Raw genomic sequence first — 17419 nt, 5'->3', positions numbered from 1 at the left:
CAAAAACTACATTTTCGTGAACCACAAATTAAGAGCTTTCGATTGATGTATATATCATCGTTGTCCGATTCATTTGAAGCAAAATCATTTTCAGAGATGGCTTGACTCAGTTTTCTGAAAATTTCTCAGAAATTACTCAACCACAAATTACCACAAATTGGATTTCGAAACCACAAATTAACCACTAAATATTGGTGCTAAAAGAATTTAAAAAAAAATACTTTGTCAAGCCATCTTGAAATGAGCCCAGAACACGTTTCTTTCTGTAACTTCTGAACCATATGTTCAATCTTCATAAAATTCAAAAGTTGAGGGTTTTTAGGTAGCCCGTTCATTTGAAACCATTTTGTTCAAATCGGTTGTGTAGTTTCTGAGATAATGATGTTTCGTGATTTTTACATTTTGATACATAACCTCTAAACTAGAAATCAGAATACAATAAAATTCAATAGGGTCTTATAGGGCAACTAGACCTTTCATTTGCAATTGATTTCATTGAAATCGATTCAGCCATCTCTGAGAAACTGAGATTGGGAGAGCGTTACACACACACAAAAGAAAATGCTCAGCTCGTCGAACTGAGTCGAGTGGTATACGACATTCGGCCCTTTTGAGCACTTTTATTCCTTTAGTTTTTGCAGTGATTGCTATACCTTTCCAGGAGAAAGGCCAAAAGTGAAATGATAGAAATGACTTTTAATTTCAATTTCAATCCCGAGCAAGGCCGCAAATATTGAAATAGTACAATAATAAATTTAAATGATGTTGAGGCCACATATTTTGATTGTAGCTATAGTTTTAAACAGTCCGCGGGTTTCGTTTCTTTCTATAACTTACAAACTACATGTTTAAACATTATGAAATTCATTGTTTAAGGGTTTGAAAGCCCATTTATTTGCATTCAACTATGTTCATAGCTTCTGAGATATGAGAGCGTTTTTCACATTCTGACGCAGCGCCAATACTAAAAGTTTGATAACAATGAAATTCAATAGCAACCTAAGCGGCAAATAGACCCTTCATTTGACACCAAGTTAGAAAGAATCGGTCAGACCATCTCTGAGAAAAGTGAGTGCGAAAGAAAGGTGCACATACACACGTACACACCCACACACAAACATATACACCTATACATGCATATATGCAGAAAATGCTCGATTCGTCGAACTGAGTTGAATAGTATATGACATTCGGCCATTTCAATCATTTTTCTACCTTTTAATTAGCCAGTGATCGTTAGGAGAAAGTCAATATGTTTACTTCCATTATGCGATTTCACATTTTTATGAACAACGGACACAGCTACAATCCGTTTGCAATGAAATTCAATAGCAACCTATGGGGCAACTAGACCTTTCATTTGATACTAATTTTGTGAAAATCGGTTCAGCCATCACTGAGAAAAATTAGTGAGTTTAAACAACCTCAGGATAACTTTTCTTTACATAACTTTTGAACCATATGTTCAATCATAACGAAATTAAAAAGTTAAGGGTTCTGGGGACAGCCCAATCATTTGAAACCAGTTTCATTGAAATCGGTTGTGTGGTTTCTGAGATATTGATGTTTCATGATTTTTACATTTTGATACATAACCTCTAAACTAAAAATCCGATTACAATGAAATTCAATAGCAACCTATGACGCAATTAGACCTTTCATTTGCAATTAATTTTATGAAAATCGGTCCAGCCATCTCTGAGCAAAGTGAGTGAGAAAAAAAAGTTGCTCATACACACACACATACACACATGCACACATACATACATACATACAGAAAATGCTCAGTTCGTCGAAAGAAGTCGGGTGGTATATGGCATTCGGCCATTGGGACCACTTTTATACCTTGGGTTTTTCCAGTGATTGCTATACCTTTCTAGGAGAAAGGCAAAAATGTTAATATTGATGCAGAATCCTTCATTATATGTGGTCCCCGTTATTCTGTGGTTAGCGATGTCGATCGGCTAGCTCCCCTCGAACACGGTTGTGGTATCGGGTTCCAGTCGAGATCTTTTCGAGCTGGAAATTGTCTCGACTCAGCATTGGGTCACGGTGTATCGTTGTACTTATCCTACAACATGCAAAATGTGCCAAAAACAATATCGATAACGAATTCTCTCAACTAGTCTAGTCAATGCGTGAAAAAACTCAAAGCAGACCTGTTTTGATTTTTTTTTTTATACAAAAGCAACGTAGGTACTCTTTTATGCTTCTTACCAGTGTAATCATTTCCGATGTTATACTTCTCTTTCCGACTTTGGTGATATTTGTTACCACTTTTCATCACTCGGTCCATAGTTCACGATTTTAGAGTCAATTTTCTTTTGAGAAGGTGAATCCGTTTCCGCTTTTCCATTTCGAGTTTTATTCTCTGATTAGAGATAGATTTTACTGCAAGAAAAAACACCCTGAAAAACTTTCAAACAATCGATAAAACTCGATTGCAATTTAAAGGCAACCGGAAAATATCCTGCACTACGAATATACTTCTTATTATAAATCTGACCTCGGTGATTTTTTAAAGTCACCAGGAAACAGACATGATTAAAAAAACAGCATTTGAAATGTGCATCGACTCTAATCAGTTAGTCATATCTCTTATATATAAAAAGGCAAATTTGCTTTGAATCACAATACTTGTACGCTAAAGCAGATTTTCATGCATTTGTTTACTCGGATTTCGATTTTTTTTACGCACATTGCAGAATTTACGCGGTTTTCTCACGCGTTTTCATGTGTTACGTATCCCCTACGTAAAAGCGACTTCGGCGTATCGATTTTTTTTTTTTTTTGTTATAATAATTTCGTTTTTGCTTCTACAATTTTGAAAAGCATTCTTTCGCTACCAAATTGAACGTTCCCTCATCATTATTGCTAATATTTTTCAGTTCTTTGTTATTCAATCAATAAATTGACAATAACAACCAACAGGCACAAGCTCCTTCTGCTCTGCGTTTACCTAAGACCAATCCTCGTAATTCCGCCATAGCTGAGTTGTCTATCGGTACGCCGTGGTGTAAATATTTACACCGTTCCGTAGCATTGAAATTGCCCATTACTAGCAGTACTATGGCATACACACAATCCATTCGACGAAGTCGAGAAGAGCTTGGTTGAGATTATTTTTGATCCAGAACCAAACCGAGTCTGTCTGTGTCGATCCGTGTTTAAATAAACATCAACCCTCCCACTGGTTAAGCATATCATTGGCAGTAAGTGAAGGAAAAAATCATTGGTTTATTTAAAATTTTACTCATTTGGAAGGGGCATCATAACGATCAGCTTATTACATGACCTTTACGAACCGGCAATTTCAATGCACGCTGATTATCGGTTTGCGTGAAAGTAGCACACAAACCCCCCTCAGCTGCAGCATAAAGAAATGATTTGATTGGAAAAGTTTCGACATTTTCATCGCTGCACGAAGGTAGCGGTTGAACGGGCGATGTTGTTCCCGGAGGACAATAAATTTTCATTACCGGTAGCAGCAGAAGCAGCAGCAGCATGGCATGCAAAGTGCAGTGGCACGCGCTTATCCCTGGCTGTCAATGGCACCATAAACTGCTTATGTCCTTATGTAACCTGTTACACCGTGTCCTGACCGAACGTTAGAGCCAAGCAGTAGTAGAACACAAAATGTCACGCTGTAATAGCATTGCTCCAATCTGCGGTTCCCTAGGGTGGGGTGGCCCTGGTGATTTCACTGTTCCAAGGAGACGCTTGGTTGTTGGATAATTTTATTCACCTTTCAACCCTATACTGAAGAGCTTAACTGAACTTTATTTTTTTAAATTATAATAATCTTGTTTTCTTGTTTCCCGCTTTACCTGCAGCGCAGCAGATTGCAACCTAGACCTTCTTCAGCAAAGAGCAGCATGCTATCGACCGGAACCCAGTTGAGCCACCGTTGCCTGGAATCTACTGTGGAAAAAGTGGTCTGAATCCTAGAGAATTACGCAATCTATAGCAGCAGCCTACACTCTAGGCAGAACCGCTTTTCTGTCAAGCTCAGCTTGCGTTTGCACTGCAGGCGATGTTTTCAGCAGTAGAAGCACTAGCAGCAGAATTGGAATTTTCTTTCTGAACTCGTCAGTAAAGACTGCGACAAAGACTGGGACACCATGTTGATAAAGGAATATCGAATACCGCTGCCGCTGACAGTGGAGGAATACCGGATAGCCCAGCTGTATATGATAGCAGTAAGTTGATGTGTTTTTGAAGTAGCTTTTCTCTATCGTCCATTAGGAAGTCCCTCAGGATCCACCGCATTTGGTGATGCAATCTTTATTACACGACATGAGTAGTTTACTGTCTCTAGGCACCCGGCTATCGGGAGATAATGAATCTGAAACCTCTGTTTGTAGTACTGGTATGGAAAAAAATCGAAATAGGTAATAAATTTAGACTGACTCATTTAATATCCGTATCATGCTAAACTACGCGTGTTCATCTATCCACGAATTAATGCGTAGCATGATGTTGTGAAACATAATGACATAATCATGAACTTGACTAATGATATCATGATGGAAGTGAACAATAGCATGAACTTCAAAAAAGTGTTTTCAAGAATATATTCCTAGCTGCTACAAGCTTTAAGCGCCTGACAGAAATTGCTTGAATCGGATTTGTCTAAATGATTTCAAGTTGAACGGTCACAACCTTTATAATCTAGAAGCACGATTCTAGCATAAAACTCGTTTGAAAATTAATTTTTGCGCAGTATAATAAGCGTTGTATACGATTTCCACTGTGTTGAGATATATTTACGATAATTTTCATACATTGATATACGATTTTTGGTTGACTGGGGTTATAATGAATAAGTTAACTCACCTATTTGATGTAAAAATAAAAAAAATAATCCATAGAACCTATCATACTTTGTCTTCCTCCTCAGCGCCAAGTGTTAAACGCCACACTTCACGTTTGAATATTCTGTCGATCACCTTCTTTCAGCGTCCATGATCCGTATCCGTAAAGCCGGAAAAGCAGCGTTCTGTACAGCTCTAGTTTTGTGCGGGTTTACTACGATACTTCAGCTATCTACGAAGTCCATGGAATGTTTTTCTGACAGCTGCAACGTTAACGTTAACTTCACGACTCAAACAGTTTCCACTTAGCATGAGCGTACCAAGCCATATAAATTACAGTACCATTCCAAAGCATTTCCCATCTCTGCCCCAACTTTACCCCAGCACCAAACCATGTACTTTGTTTTGGCAGAGCTCATAATAAGCCTCAACCTCGCCTAAAAACCTCTCAACAGCTCTGACGTCAACTTAGCGTCATTCAATGCTGACGTCATCTGTTCCGAGTGCTCCAAAGCAAATTTATACTAGTTATGTCATTTCTGTAGATGTGGAAGACGCGCATTTGTATACATGATTGTCGAGGGTTTGATAAATGTTGTCGTTTACTATGTGAGAACACACTTACCTTACCGATCAGACGAGAGCCGTGGTAGCTCGTGCTGTATCAAGAAGTTGTCGCCAGGCTCATGATTCATGCGTCGTCGCCATTCTCCGTCGTTCGAAAATTTCAAGAGCGTTGAGGTCCTCCGCGAGAAGCGTTGTTGTCTCGATCCGGAGAGAACTACAAGTTTATCAGGGTATTGTACAGCATCAACTTCGTACGTCGTCGCACTCGACTAGATCGAAGTGAAAAGTAGGCATCCAGCCTGGCTGCGGTTAAACGGGCGATGTTGCAAACAGGAAAGTCCATCACCAAGTCTTAACCCTCTGCGTGATTCAAATGGGCTCGAAAGTATCCCCGAAGTTTATCCGGAAATCCGTTCTCGTGCATGATCTGCCATAGCTGTTCTCGATCGACTGTACTATAGGCCGCCGTGAAGTCGATGAAGATGTGATGTTTGGGCACGTTGTACTCGCGACATTTCTGTAAGATCTGTCGGATTGAGAAGATCTGGTCCGTGGTGGAAGGGATTTCCATGAGGCCCGCTTGGTACTGGCCCACAACCTCCTGGTTGAAGGTGATAGACGAGGGAACAGGATCTGTGAGAGTATTTTGTAGGTGGCATTGATAAGTGAGATACCGCGGTAGTTGCGGCACTCCTCTTAAATCCTGGAATCCTGGTACTCGGTCATCTGCTGCTGGTGCTCCTAGGTTCAGTTCCTGCTCCGCTTCTGTTTACTGTAACGCCATTCAGGTGTCCATCGAAGTACTCCTTCCACCTGTCGACCACCTTGCTGGCATCCGTGAGAAGTTTCCCATTCGCGTCGTTGCATATGTCGGCTTGCGGCACATAGAGCTTCCGCGAATCACTGGCACGGTACAGCTGCTCCAGCTTCTTATATTCACGATACTCTTGCTAGCTGGCGCTTCTTTCGTCTGAGAATCGTGGTTATGTCGTTCCGTGCCTGTTTTAATTTGGCCTTGTTCTCTCTCGTTGATCTGCCCAGGTATATCGTCCACTTCTAGTGTCGCCGTTGCGGTCTTCCCGATAGCTGTGCAATTGCTGCACCAACCGTCCTCGAGAGGCACTGCGCCAAGCCCCTCCGTCGTAGGCCGTACCCCTTCGAGCGAGTATTTCTCCGCAGTGTGGGGGTCCCGGAGCTGCTTGATGTTAAGCCGCGGCGTTCGACGATGTCGCAACTCATTGGTTGTGTCGCTGCTCTGGTAGTACTGTGCCCTGCGGCCGCAAATCCTCCGTACCTTCACTTCTTTCCGTCTCCTCAATCGCAACGATGTCGAAGTGGCGGGATTCTAGCCAATCCAGAAGAATTCGTTCGCCACCCGGGGCGTTCAGCGATTTACAGTTCCATGCACCGAGCTTTTAATCGTCGTCCTTATTTAGACGACGAAATACGGTCGTTGCTGATTTTTTCCGGTTCGTATTCAATTCTTGATTGTTTGTAGTATTTTGATTTTTCGGCATGCTGCCTTACTGGGGCTGCGGATGCCTAGTCTTGCGATGGGGCTGCCGTCTTGGATGTAGCTGGCGAGATACCGCGTTTCATAATTTAGCCGTCCGCTCCGGATCAGAAGCTGTTTGAGCCGCCCTTAACCTAGAGAACAGACGCTCAGGTTAACTCCCCCTTCCCTGTGTACATTAGAGTGGGACAAAAATTAAATGTTAGCTTTATTAGTGTTCCTTATGGGTATATTATATGGAAAAATCCACTTTTTCAGAACTTATTATCTAGAGATGTCCAGTTATCTGTTAAAAATATAGAAAAACTTTTCTGAAGACCGTAAGGCGCTACGATGCTTGTAGAAACAGCTATTCACCCCAAACTGATTAAATGTCTGACGGACGGGTTACCATCGAAAATTTCGAATATCTTTTTTCACAAGCAATATATATCATGTGTTGATATATTTTTAGGAGCCAACTGGACATCTCTATAGAAAAAGTTTTGAAAAAGTGGGTTTTCCCATATAAGATCGTATGGAAGCTTTAAAAATCGGGCGCAAATCGGACATTTCACCGATCGATCTGAAAAGTTACACAGTTATTATAGGACCCATAAGGAACACGAAAAGTGCATGGGAGCGAAAAAATAACACCATCGCTTTTTTTTTCATATAACCGTGTCCCAGTCTAGTGAACATACGACCAAGTTCCCACTAGTTCATCGATCTTCCCTTGGTTGCTCGTATCCCCGTCAGCATCACGTGGGGTCAGGGGTAAGAGTTGCTGGGCATTCTACTTTGAACCACACTGGGGTCTATTTTATGCCAACTAGTACGGGTGTACTGCTGGTACGCACTACCCAGCCGTTTAACAACCGATGAAAAATTGCAAACCAAAAGGCTAACCAAAGGTATGAAAGTGATCCAAACGGCTGAATATCATTATTTTGCGTTTTGATAATTTTTCATCAAATGTATATCTCAGAATTGTGATAAAATCGAAAGGTTACCCGTTCGGACTCTAAGAATATATTTAATCATCAAAACTAATAATAATAATATTAATGCAATATAGCACAAAATGGTATCCTTAGCGCATAGGAACATCTGTGCAAAGCTTCAGCCAAATCAAAAAGGATAATTTTTTTTTTAAACTAACACATTTTCCACGGAGTTACTCATTAGTAGTCAGTAGTAAAAACTTCCTGATTGTTCAAAAGATTCCTTGAATCAGTCTTCGGAAAAGTACTGCGGCGCGACATTATACTGAAGACTGGGCTCTTTTTTGTACTTTGACAGCCTCATAATTTAGCTATTAACGAGAGCTCGCATACAACTAAAACTGCACACGACAGCTCATTCCTGCGCATGTATTTTGTTCGTTCGGACATGACAGCCTAGTTTGTTTATTTTGAGAATGGCCTGTTGGTTTGACCTGCGCTGTTGACTGCCTGCTGATCGGCTGCGGCTGTCATCGATGATATTGGATTCGCACTCCTTCGTTTCTCCTTTTTCTTAGGCCGATGCTATAATGAATACGAAGCAAACCGTTTCATATATGTTCCCATTGTTGATATTACTCCCCACGTGAGAAAAAATGTGTTTCACCCCGCCTCGCTTTTATTATAGCATCTGTCATTAGCGACAATTTGAAAGAACCAACAGACATAAGGAGATAAAAAATAACAGCCCGTTTGACATTGCATGTGTGTGCTATCGTCATTGGCTATCAGGCTGTGTACCGAAAGTACAACTTTTCAGAAGGGTCAGACAGAAGGGTGGATAAAAGCAAATTCACAACTACAGTCCCTCTACCAATGTTTTACTATCTATTTATGTGTTCTTATGTGTACTTCCGATCAACAATTAGTTCCACTGCAGGTGATGTGTGTAAATCGGTTGAGAAGAAAAATAATACATAGCAACAGACACAATTATGGGTCACTTTTGGCATTGAAGAGCATTTAGTCTATAAAATTGTCAAAATCCATCACAAAAGTATTTATTGTTGTAATCGCAAAATAATTAGTTATTCTATTCAGTCTTGATACATTATCATGAAAAAGTAACAAATATTGCCAAAATATGGACTGACCCACAATTGTGTACCACAAAATCCAACATTATTACATTTATGGGTCACTGCGCTTAAGGGGTTATATACCTTTTTGGTCGAGAAAAATGAGGGAAGTTTGAATTTTTTTTAAGTGCATAGCACCATTTTCATTGCATCAAAGTGGTATTTTTCTGAAAGTACAGTTTATCAACAACAAGAAAATACGTTTGATTTTGAGATATACCAATTATTACTAGAGTAATGGCCGTTTCCCCGAAACGCAATTTTTTTGCAGAGGCTTGCGGTGATCCTAATATAGACTCAGCGGATCAAAAAACTCATATTATTTCATTAGTTTAGAAGTGTGTCCTTGAACGATCGCTTTTATGAGTATTTTGTTTTCAGTGCAAACGGGAACGTTTTTCCCAAACAATGCACGTTTTGAGCGCAAAAAATTGCATTAAAAAAAATTTTGCGGCAAAATGTAACTGTATGTTTCGAAAAGCGATCGTTCAAGGACCGGCCAATTTTATAACGAAAATTAAAAAAAAAAAAGATTAAGGAAATCGGCTCAGTAGTTTTCCCGCAATCAGGATCAAAGTCATTTTCCGGAAAAAACTATTCCGAGATAATCGCGTGCAAAGTTTCATGTTTAGCCTATGCGGCCGTGGCGAGGTGCGTTGCAAATCGCTCTAACTTTTTTCCTATTGCTCAGATCTTTATGAAAATTTGTGAAAATGTTCTCAAGATGTTGTATTTGAAGATAATGTAATAAAAAAATTTCCGGTTTTTTGAAAACTAAAAAGGTATATAACCCCTTAATGCACCGAGCGACACTTGCAAATTCAAATCAATTCTATCGAATAAATATGCCAACAACTGAGTTAAAAAAAAGTACTATAGCTCATGAAAATTATTCGGTTTGTGAGAATAACGTATGCGTTAAAAAACGAACTTCTTTCGGATGGTGATAAAAAATAACTAAGACAGATAATTGAGTTTGATGAGTTTCCCATGGAAGGTAATTATGTTAGCTTACTAGCAAAAAAATCTTCAATCTTGCTTGCGGACTTCCGGCAGTTAACCGAAACATTCGCCATGGCGGACGAAAACATGCGTGCAGGCATGTTTTTTAATTCTTTCTTCGTTTTATTTATCAAATCTTCCTCAGTTTTCACAAGAAAATTGTTGGAGTAGATCTTATGCTTCAGTCCTGCCTAGAAATTAGAGGTGGGAAAAATGGTTCACTATAGTGAGCGGATCAGAGCGGTTCCGCTCACTAAGAAGAACTAGTTCTTTTTACTTGCAACAGCCAGCCCGTATGCTGTGTGTGACTTGTGGCAAGTAGATTTTATTTTATATTCCCGCGGCTGGTGGATGGTTATGCATAGGAGAGCAGGCAGCCGGCGGCAGCTATTTTCTGGGAGTTCTATTGCAGTGTCGCACGCCGATTAGCGCTTGGGGTGTAAAATATTCATATGGCTCTCGCTTGCGGTGTCTGATCAACAAAATCAGCTTCAGCTTTTTGCTTGAAGTAAGGGGTGAGTTACCGCTCTTTAAAAAAGAGCCATAGATCACTCACTCACTTTGAAGAACCAGCTCTTTAGATCAGTTCGTGAGCGGATTGCCCACCTCTACTAGAAATCCTCGATGGGACGCACTTTGGGGACGTTGGGTGGGCTCGCCAACTTGGGTACAACATCGATATTCAGCCGCTCCATATCCTCAAACGACCGCTTCGAATAGTGAGCTGACGTCAGATCAAACACCGCGTTCTTGGCCTTATAGTATTTCTTGATGAACGACGCAACTTCCGGCAGGCACTTCGTACTAAATTTTCTCATTCATGGCCAGTCCGCTTTGACATCCCCTTCTCGCTGATTGTCAGCCACAGTAGCACCTTCTTGGGGAACTTGGTATGTGAACGAAACTTCACCTTGGTGCTTACTTCCTTCGTAGGGAAAGCAAAATACAAAGTGCCCTGCCAGTCGTTGCCATCCAGCGTGAGACAGGTCTTATCGTCCATTACCACCGCGACGTCGTAATCAACCGCTGACGCTGCGTCATTGCCTGCAGCTCCGAGACTAGTGAACGGGACTGCTGCCTCCTGTTATGTATGTTCATGTAACCAGACAATTTTTCACTGTTTGGCCGGTTTCACTGACCTCCCTGTCAAGCGCACGCAGCGATTAAGCCACTTTTGCCTCGGTCTTTCTCTTCAGCATCCTTTGGATCTTCTTGTCGTTCAAGGTCGTCGGCCGTCCGGAACCGGGCTTTCTTTCAATGCTCTGATTGTTGTCCAATAGTACCAAGAAGTTGTAGATGCCGAAACGAGCGTATCCAGTGTCCGCACGATGTCGTTTTTCGACGAAATGTGTACCGTTCTTTCAACGCGGTTTCGGTTTTCGGTTAGAGTTCGACTGATAGAGCTATCAAATTTTTTTTTACTGACTCATGGGTTTATATGATTGATGCTGCATGCGTAGTTTCGTCAGTTCGTTGAAGGTAAACCCATGAAAAATCGGCAACTTTTGTCCATTTTTTAGCGCAAAAGTTGGACGTATTTTCGTGAAAGTGACCCATAATTGTGGAGGGACTGTATGACTCGAGTATTTTCCGGGTTTTTTCCTTCTAGACGCTTTGAAATTCAAATTTAAATTCAGACTGGAATTGGAATTGCTATAAGGATTGGAATTGGAATTCAGATGAAGAGAGAGGTTGATTGGACTAATTAAATGGGATTTGAATTGAAATTGGTCCCGTCGGGATGCGGTATATTTTTCCAAATCTGTGTCATATTTCCAGTTCGCTTATTTTTCGCTTTCCCTACTGCACATACTGTCTGCTTAATGAACTTGGGACAACAATTGAAATCTATCATTAGATTTTTTGTGATCTCGGGAAGTTTTTTTTGTAATTTTCTCAATTTTATGTGCATTTTATGCCCATTAGAAGCTTTTTATAGTGATTCGGAGTTCATTCAGGATGATTTGTTTCTACGTTTCTGACTTTTTGTTTCATACTTTTTCTCGTATTGAAAGACAAAGGACGTACCGTGCTGGATTGAAATCCGTACACCTAAGCACATGATAATCTTCGACGGTCCATATAAAATCAAGAAATTACATATTGCTCTAAACTGACATGTTTACTTATAGGCCTACTTATATTTCATCTCTATTTTCAAGCAAAATGGTTTAAATTACTCTAAAACTCGAAAAAATCATGTTTGAATAGAACATGTTTTGAATCGAAATCCGTACGCAGTTTTTCGTCTGAATCGAAATCCGTACACTTTTAAATCGAATTCCGCACGCACACGATATAGACTGGATCAAAGTCCGTACAGCAATGAATCAAAATTCGTATAGATATAGAAGTACACATATAAACTTTATTTTTCAATTTATCTTTAAAGTTGCGAATAAATATATTGTGACGGTCAATTGGTTCCTAAGTTTTACACGGTTATCTAATTTTATTAGTGTAATTTTCTATGCAAAATATGAAATTAAAAAAAGAAAATCGTTGTCCTTCAAATTTTAAATGAAGACTGAAAAACTGCTCGAAATGCCTTAAATGACAGTTCTCTCATATACAATACATGAGCGAACTGTCATTTAAGAAATTTCGAGCAGTTTTTTATTCTTCGTTTAAAAAATCGAAGGAAAACGATAAACTTTTTTTGGAAATCACGTTTTGCTCAGAAAATGTGGCTTTCTTTTGAAGATATTCAAGAACTGGAATAACTTTAGGTCCCAATTGAATGATTCGAAAAAAAAATAAAGTTTTACTCAACTACCAGCTACAAGACGCCTTCTTCCAGGCCCAGATTTAAGGAGAGGGCAAATGCCCCGGGCCCTCCGATTGCTATGCCCCACTTCATGATCCAAACCTTTCTCTCCAGCAGTGAAGGTTGGTGGAACTTCTTTTGATTGAGATTCGTAGCCATTCGTTACGGCATTCTTTATCGTAATGCTGAAAACAATGATGAAAGTTCAACAATATTTGCATGATACACACGCTGTACGGATTTCGATTCAAGCGATTAACAAGGATCAAAATCCGTACGGCACAGTTTTTGATGAATAAGTACAATTTGCACTATTTACCAGACAATATACAGCTCGAAAATGACAAAGACTTACCTTTTCAATCGATTTCAAAAAGATTCACAGAGTAAAACACTTATATCCCACTTGAAAAACGTTTTTATCTGAAGACCGTTTCCTTAGTGAAATCTCTAACGATGCGACGAAATGACAACTGAAACCGATACACGATTGATTTTTTATTTTTAATATTTTTATTTCATGGCCTACTGGCGCATAGTTCAATTTAACAGAAAGCCAACAGTTCAACGGACATGTACATGTAACTTTCGTATGAATTTTCATTTTTATAATGCTTAAAACTGAAGAAAAACATCAAGGTGTACGGATTTCGATACTGTACGGGTTTCGATCCAGCACGGTAGTTGACAAAGTTTTGTGTTGTTTTTTTTTGCAATTCCTACTTTTTTCCGGGGTTTTACCGACGATTTTGGCCGTCGCAAATACTTTTGTCTACTATAAGCATAATGAGCCTTTAATTGTTTGAGAGGTCAAGGGATTGTGGTCGGAGTTTAGCAACAAGCTGGCGCTAGTGTGCATGTGGTTTTGAGTACATGTTTTGAATTTTTTTATCTCGTGAATCTCACCACTTAGTGAGTTGCGATCTTCAACAAAGTTGTTTTTTTATAGTATTTTGTGCTTACTTTATCTCGTGAATCCAAGCGCCGAAAAAATATGATTTTCAGCAAAATTGTTGAGGAAGACAAGGTTAATGGACAGTTTAGTTGGGAATGAGACCACTAGGTGTGTGCGTTAAGTTTTAAGTGTTATGAACCAAATTTATCTATTTTATTTATTTATTTTACTGTACATTTTATACCCTTTATACGGAGCTTCGTAGCCGCAAGGTTATAGAGTCCGCTATGACAAGCGGGTGGTCATGGGTTCGAATCTTAGTAGAATCAGGCCATTCAAAGGACTTAAGCATTGATTTATTCTCAGGCTCCCCCTCACAAACATTTCATGTTTGCATGTTGTACGCTTTGGTAACATTCTTAAAGCGATGATAAGGTCGAAAGAGAAGTTAAAAGAATAGTAAGTCTGGGTGAATACATGCACTATAACACGTAGCAGACAACTTTCCAATAAGTGATAGTGTAAAAAGGAAGCAAGTGCGAACAGTAAGAAACGTTCGGACAATGCAACAAAAGATTAAAGTAACTGGTCGCAGTGGGGTCCATAAAAAATAAAAATAAAAAAACCTTTAGATACGTTTTTTGGTAGTTTAATGACGATTTTCTAGTTTTGGGTTTCAGGTACTTTATTTGTAACGTTTTTTATTATCCAACTTTTCGTTGATTCTAAAATTATTTCAATTTTTTACGTTTTCTCAAACTCCAGGCAATTTTCTGCGATTCTGAGCCTATTTCGCTTTGGAATTTTATTTTCCCTTTTAACAGGGTTGCGTTTCAAACGTTATTTTGATTGATCAATTGTCTTTTTGTAGTCTTTAGAAGCGTGTTTTCTCGATTGCTGGCTGAATTTGCGATCATTTTCATACCAGCGTTTTTTGATTTTTTATTATGTACCCCGGTTTTAGAAAATGGCGATTTTTGAGTTTGTTCTTTGTTTATTAATCAGTTTTCACGGCTAAATTGTTGGAGTAGATCTTACGCTTTAGGTTTGCCCAGCAATTCTCGATGGGACGCAGCTGGGGGACGTTGGACTGGTTCACCGACAAGTGTACCACATTGATATTCAGCCGCTGCAACGATCGCTTCGAGTAGTGAGTCGCCGCCAAATCCGGTGTTTTCGCCCTTAGGGTATTTCTTGATAAACAACGCAACTTCCAGCTGGCGCTTCATACCATAAATTTCTTCGTTCACGGCCAGTCCGGAGTGAAAGTAGAGCGGCTTTGACATTCCCATTTCGCTTGTCAGCAACAGCAGCACCTCTTTGCGAAACTCGGTGTGCGAAATGAACTTCACCTCAAACACAACGCATTGCCTGCAGCTCCGTATCAGTGGACAGGACTGCCGCTTCTTTACAGGTACTTTTACACTGTTTGGCCGGTTGTATCGACCTACTGTCAGTTTTTTTTTCTGCTGACTCATGAGTTACTGTGATTGATGTTGCATGGGCAGTTTCCACAGTGCGTGTGGAGGTAAACCCATGAAAAATCGGCAACTTTTGTCCATTTTTTAATGCCAACGGTATTTAGAAAATACCCTTAACAACTATTTTAGTGTTTTTGAGTATAATCTAGGATCGTTTCTTTTGTCTTAGAAACCTTATATCTTTCTCTACCCAGAAATTACGCTACTACTAGTGCTTGTCGTGGCTTTTAAGAGGGCGATTTGTTTGAGTCCCAAGCAGTTACCAGACTTCTCACAATTTTTTTACATCCTTTCCATTGCAGAAAAAATCCCGCGAAGAAAGCAAAGGCGCCGGCAGCGGGGTGGAGATAATTGTCAACGAACCGTACGAGGACGGACCGGGCGGCAATGGGCAATACACGCGCAAGATCTACCACGTGGGAAGTCATCTGCCCGGATGGATCAAGGGACTGCTGCCGAAAAGTGCCCTCACGGTCGAGGAGGAAGCCTGGAATGCATATCCGTACACGAAAACTCGCTACACCTGTCCGTTCGTGGAGAAATTTTCGCTGGAAATCGAAACGTACTATTTCGCCGATAATGGACACCAGGAGAATGTGTTCAAACTGAATGGGGGTGATCTGCGCAATCGGATAGTAGACATTATTGATATCGTGAAGGATCAACTCTCGGGGGCGGATTACACTCGGGAGGAAGATCCGACACTGTATTGCTCGGAGAAAACAGGTCGGGGTCCGCTGGACGACAACTGGTTGGCCGATCACTGGAATGAAGTACGGGGAAAAAGTCAACCGACCGCTAGGAACATGTCGCTGATGTGCGCTTACAAACTGTGTCGGGTTGAGTTCCGATACTGGGGGATGCAAACCAAACTGGAGAAGTTTATTCACGATGTGGCCCTGCGGAAAACTATGGTCCGTGCTCATCGACAGGCTTGGGCTTGGCAAGATGAGTGGCATGGTCTTACCATGGACGATATTCGAGAAATCGAACGCCAGACGCAGCTGGCACTGCAGAAGAAAATGGGTAACGAAGATGATGATGATGATGAAGGTAACTTGCCCCACTCTTCCCCTGGAAAAAATATTATTACTAAACGTGTATTTTTTTTCAGATCGCAGCATATCGGACAACAACAGCCGCCAGTCGAATCAGTTCAACTCGATCGAGAAAACCGACGAAAACTCCACCCCTCAGGTCATGAAGAAACCCACGATAGCGCCTCCGTCGCCACCGCAGCACCGTCAACCACAGACAATCCTTCAACCACCGCCCAAAGGTAGGAGACAACCGCGGCAGCAAAAACCTCTGGCCAATAGCTCCGACGACGACGAAGAAGAGGAAGAGGAAGCAGAGGAAGAGGGCGAAGAGGAGGAAAACGATGGTAGCAATCGGAAGGGACGTTTTCTGCAGCACCAGCAATTGGCGGCTAATAATCATCTATCGAGTGGTGGCGCCAAATTGCAGCACTTTGCCGGTTCAAAGGGACAGTTGCACTCTCCGTTGGGGTCAACGCATAGTTTTGATCTGCAGGTGGGTGGTGATGAACCTTTTTTTGCGATTTTTTCACCAACTCATCGCTTTGGTTGTACCGTTGGTGAAAATTGAACGTTATACAAAAAAATGTGAAAGAGAAAATTTTTGAATTTTAATTTCAAGAAAATTCGTCAATTTTTAATTCAATCAAATTTGTACCTTATTCACGCCTAACTTTTATTCAGATTTACTTATCTTATTCTCGCACGAAAAACAAAGTTTTCCTATCAATTCGACAATTAAAATTTATCATAGCTGTTCGTTGTTTTTGAAGTATACATCATTATTTCTATCACTTTTCTCTCTGTACTCTGTATTCCGCTTTATTGTGTCTACTGTCGTTCAAAGTATTGTTTCAATTGTTTAATCGATTTAAGTATACGTCTATTGTTTCTGCTCTTTTTTTTCGGTTCTCTACCTGTATGACCACCAACCAAATAAAACAGACCGTCAATCACAATCCAATACCGAAGAATGTAAGTTTTTGTTTTCTGTTATTTTGTTACTTACGTTCTTATGTTGTTCAAAGCACTAGAGTGTCGTTGTTGAGCTCCGATAAATAATCTCTGGTCTCTATCTATTCCCTCCTCCCTTCTTAACCCTCAACAGGTCGCCAACTGGCGCATGGAAAAACTGGAAGTGGACTCCAAATCCGGCTCCGAGGAGGAATTTTTCGATTGCTTAGGTAATACTTTTTCCTCCTCTGGTTGTGCACTTCTTTTTACTGTTTGATTCGGTTTTTAAACTATTTGGAACTTTATTTTTCTCTCAAAATTACGCTT

General features: G+C 40.4%; 1 protein-coding gene across 5 annotated transcripts in view; it reads left to right on the top strand.

Moving 5' to 3' along the window:
• LOC129718938 (protein retinal degeneration B) overlaps positions 1-17419 on the top strand; it is a 104577-nt gene that overhangs the window by 74455 nt on the left and 12703 nt on the right. For 3 of the 5 annotated variants that reach the window (XM_055670180.1, XM_055670183.1, XM_055670179.1), the window contains exons 3-7: positions 3834-4199; positions 15404-16154; positions 16216-16634; positions 17084-17113; positions 17247-17322. In XM_055670180.1, the coding sequence (XP_055526155.1) occupies positions 4122-4199; positions 15404-16154; positions 16216-16634; positions 17084-17113; positions 17247-17322 (1354 nt within the window). In that variant the 5' untranslated portion in view covers positions 3834-4121. The remainder of the gene's footprint in view (positions 1-3833; positions 4200-15403; positions 16155-16215; positions 16635-17083; positions 17114-17246; positions 17323-17419) is intronic. The other 2 variants (XM_055670181.1, XM_055670182.1) reach the window with 2 other exon arrangements.

Source organism: Wyeomyia smithii, chromosome 1 (genome assembly GCF_029784165.1).
Source record: "Wyeomyia smithii strain HCP4-BCI-WySm-NY-G18 chromosome 1, ASM2978416v1, whole genome shotgun sequence".
Classification (NCBI taxonomy): Eukaryota; Metazoa; Arthropoda; class Insecta; order Diptera; family Culicidae; genus Wyeomyia; species Wyeomyia smithii.
The sequence above is the reverse complement of the archived record's forward strand: the minus strand, read 5'-3'. Positions and strand labels throughout refer to the sequence as shown.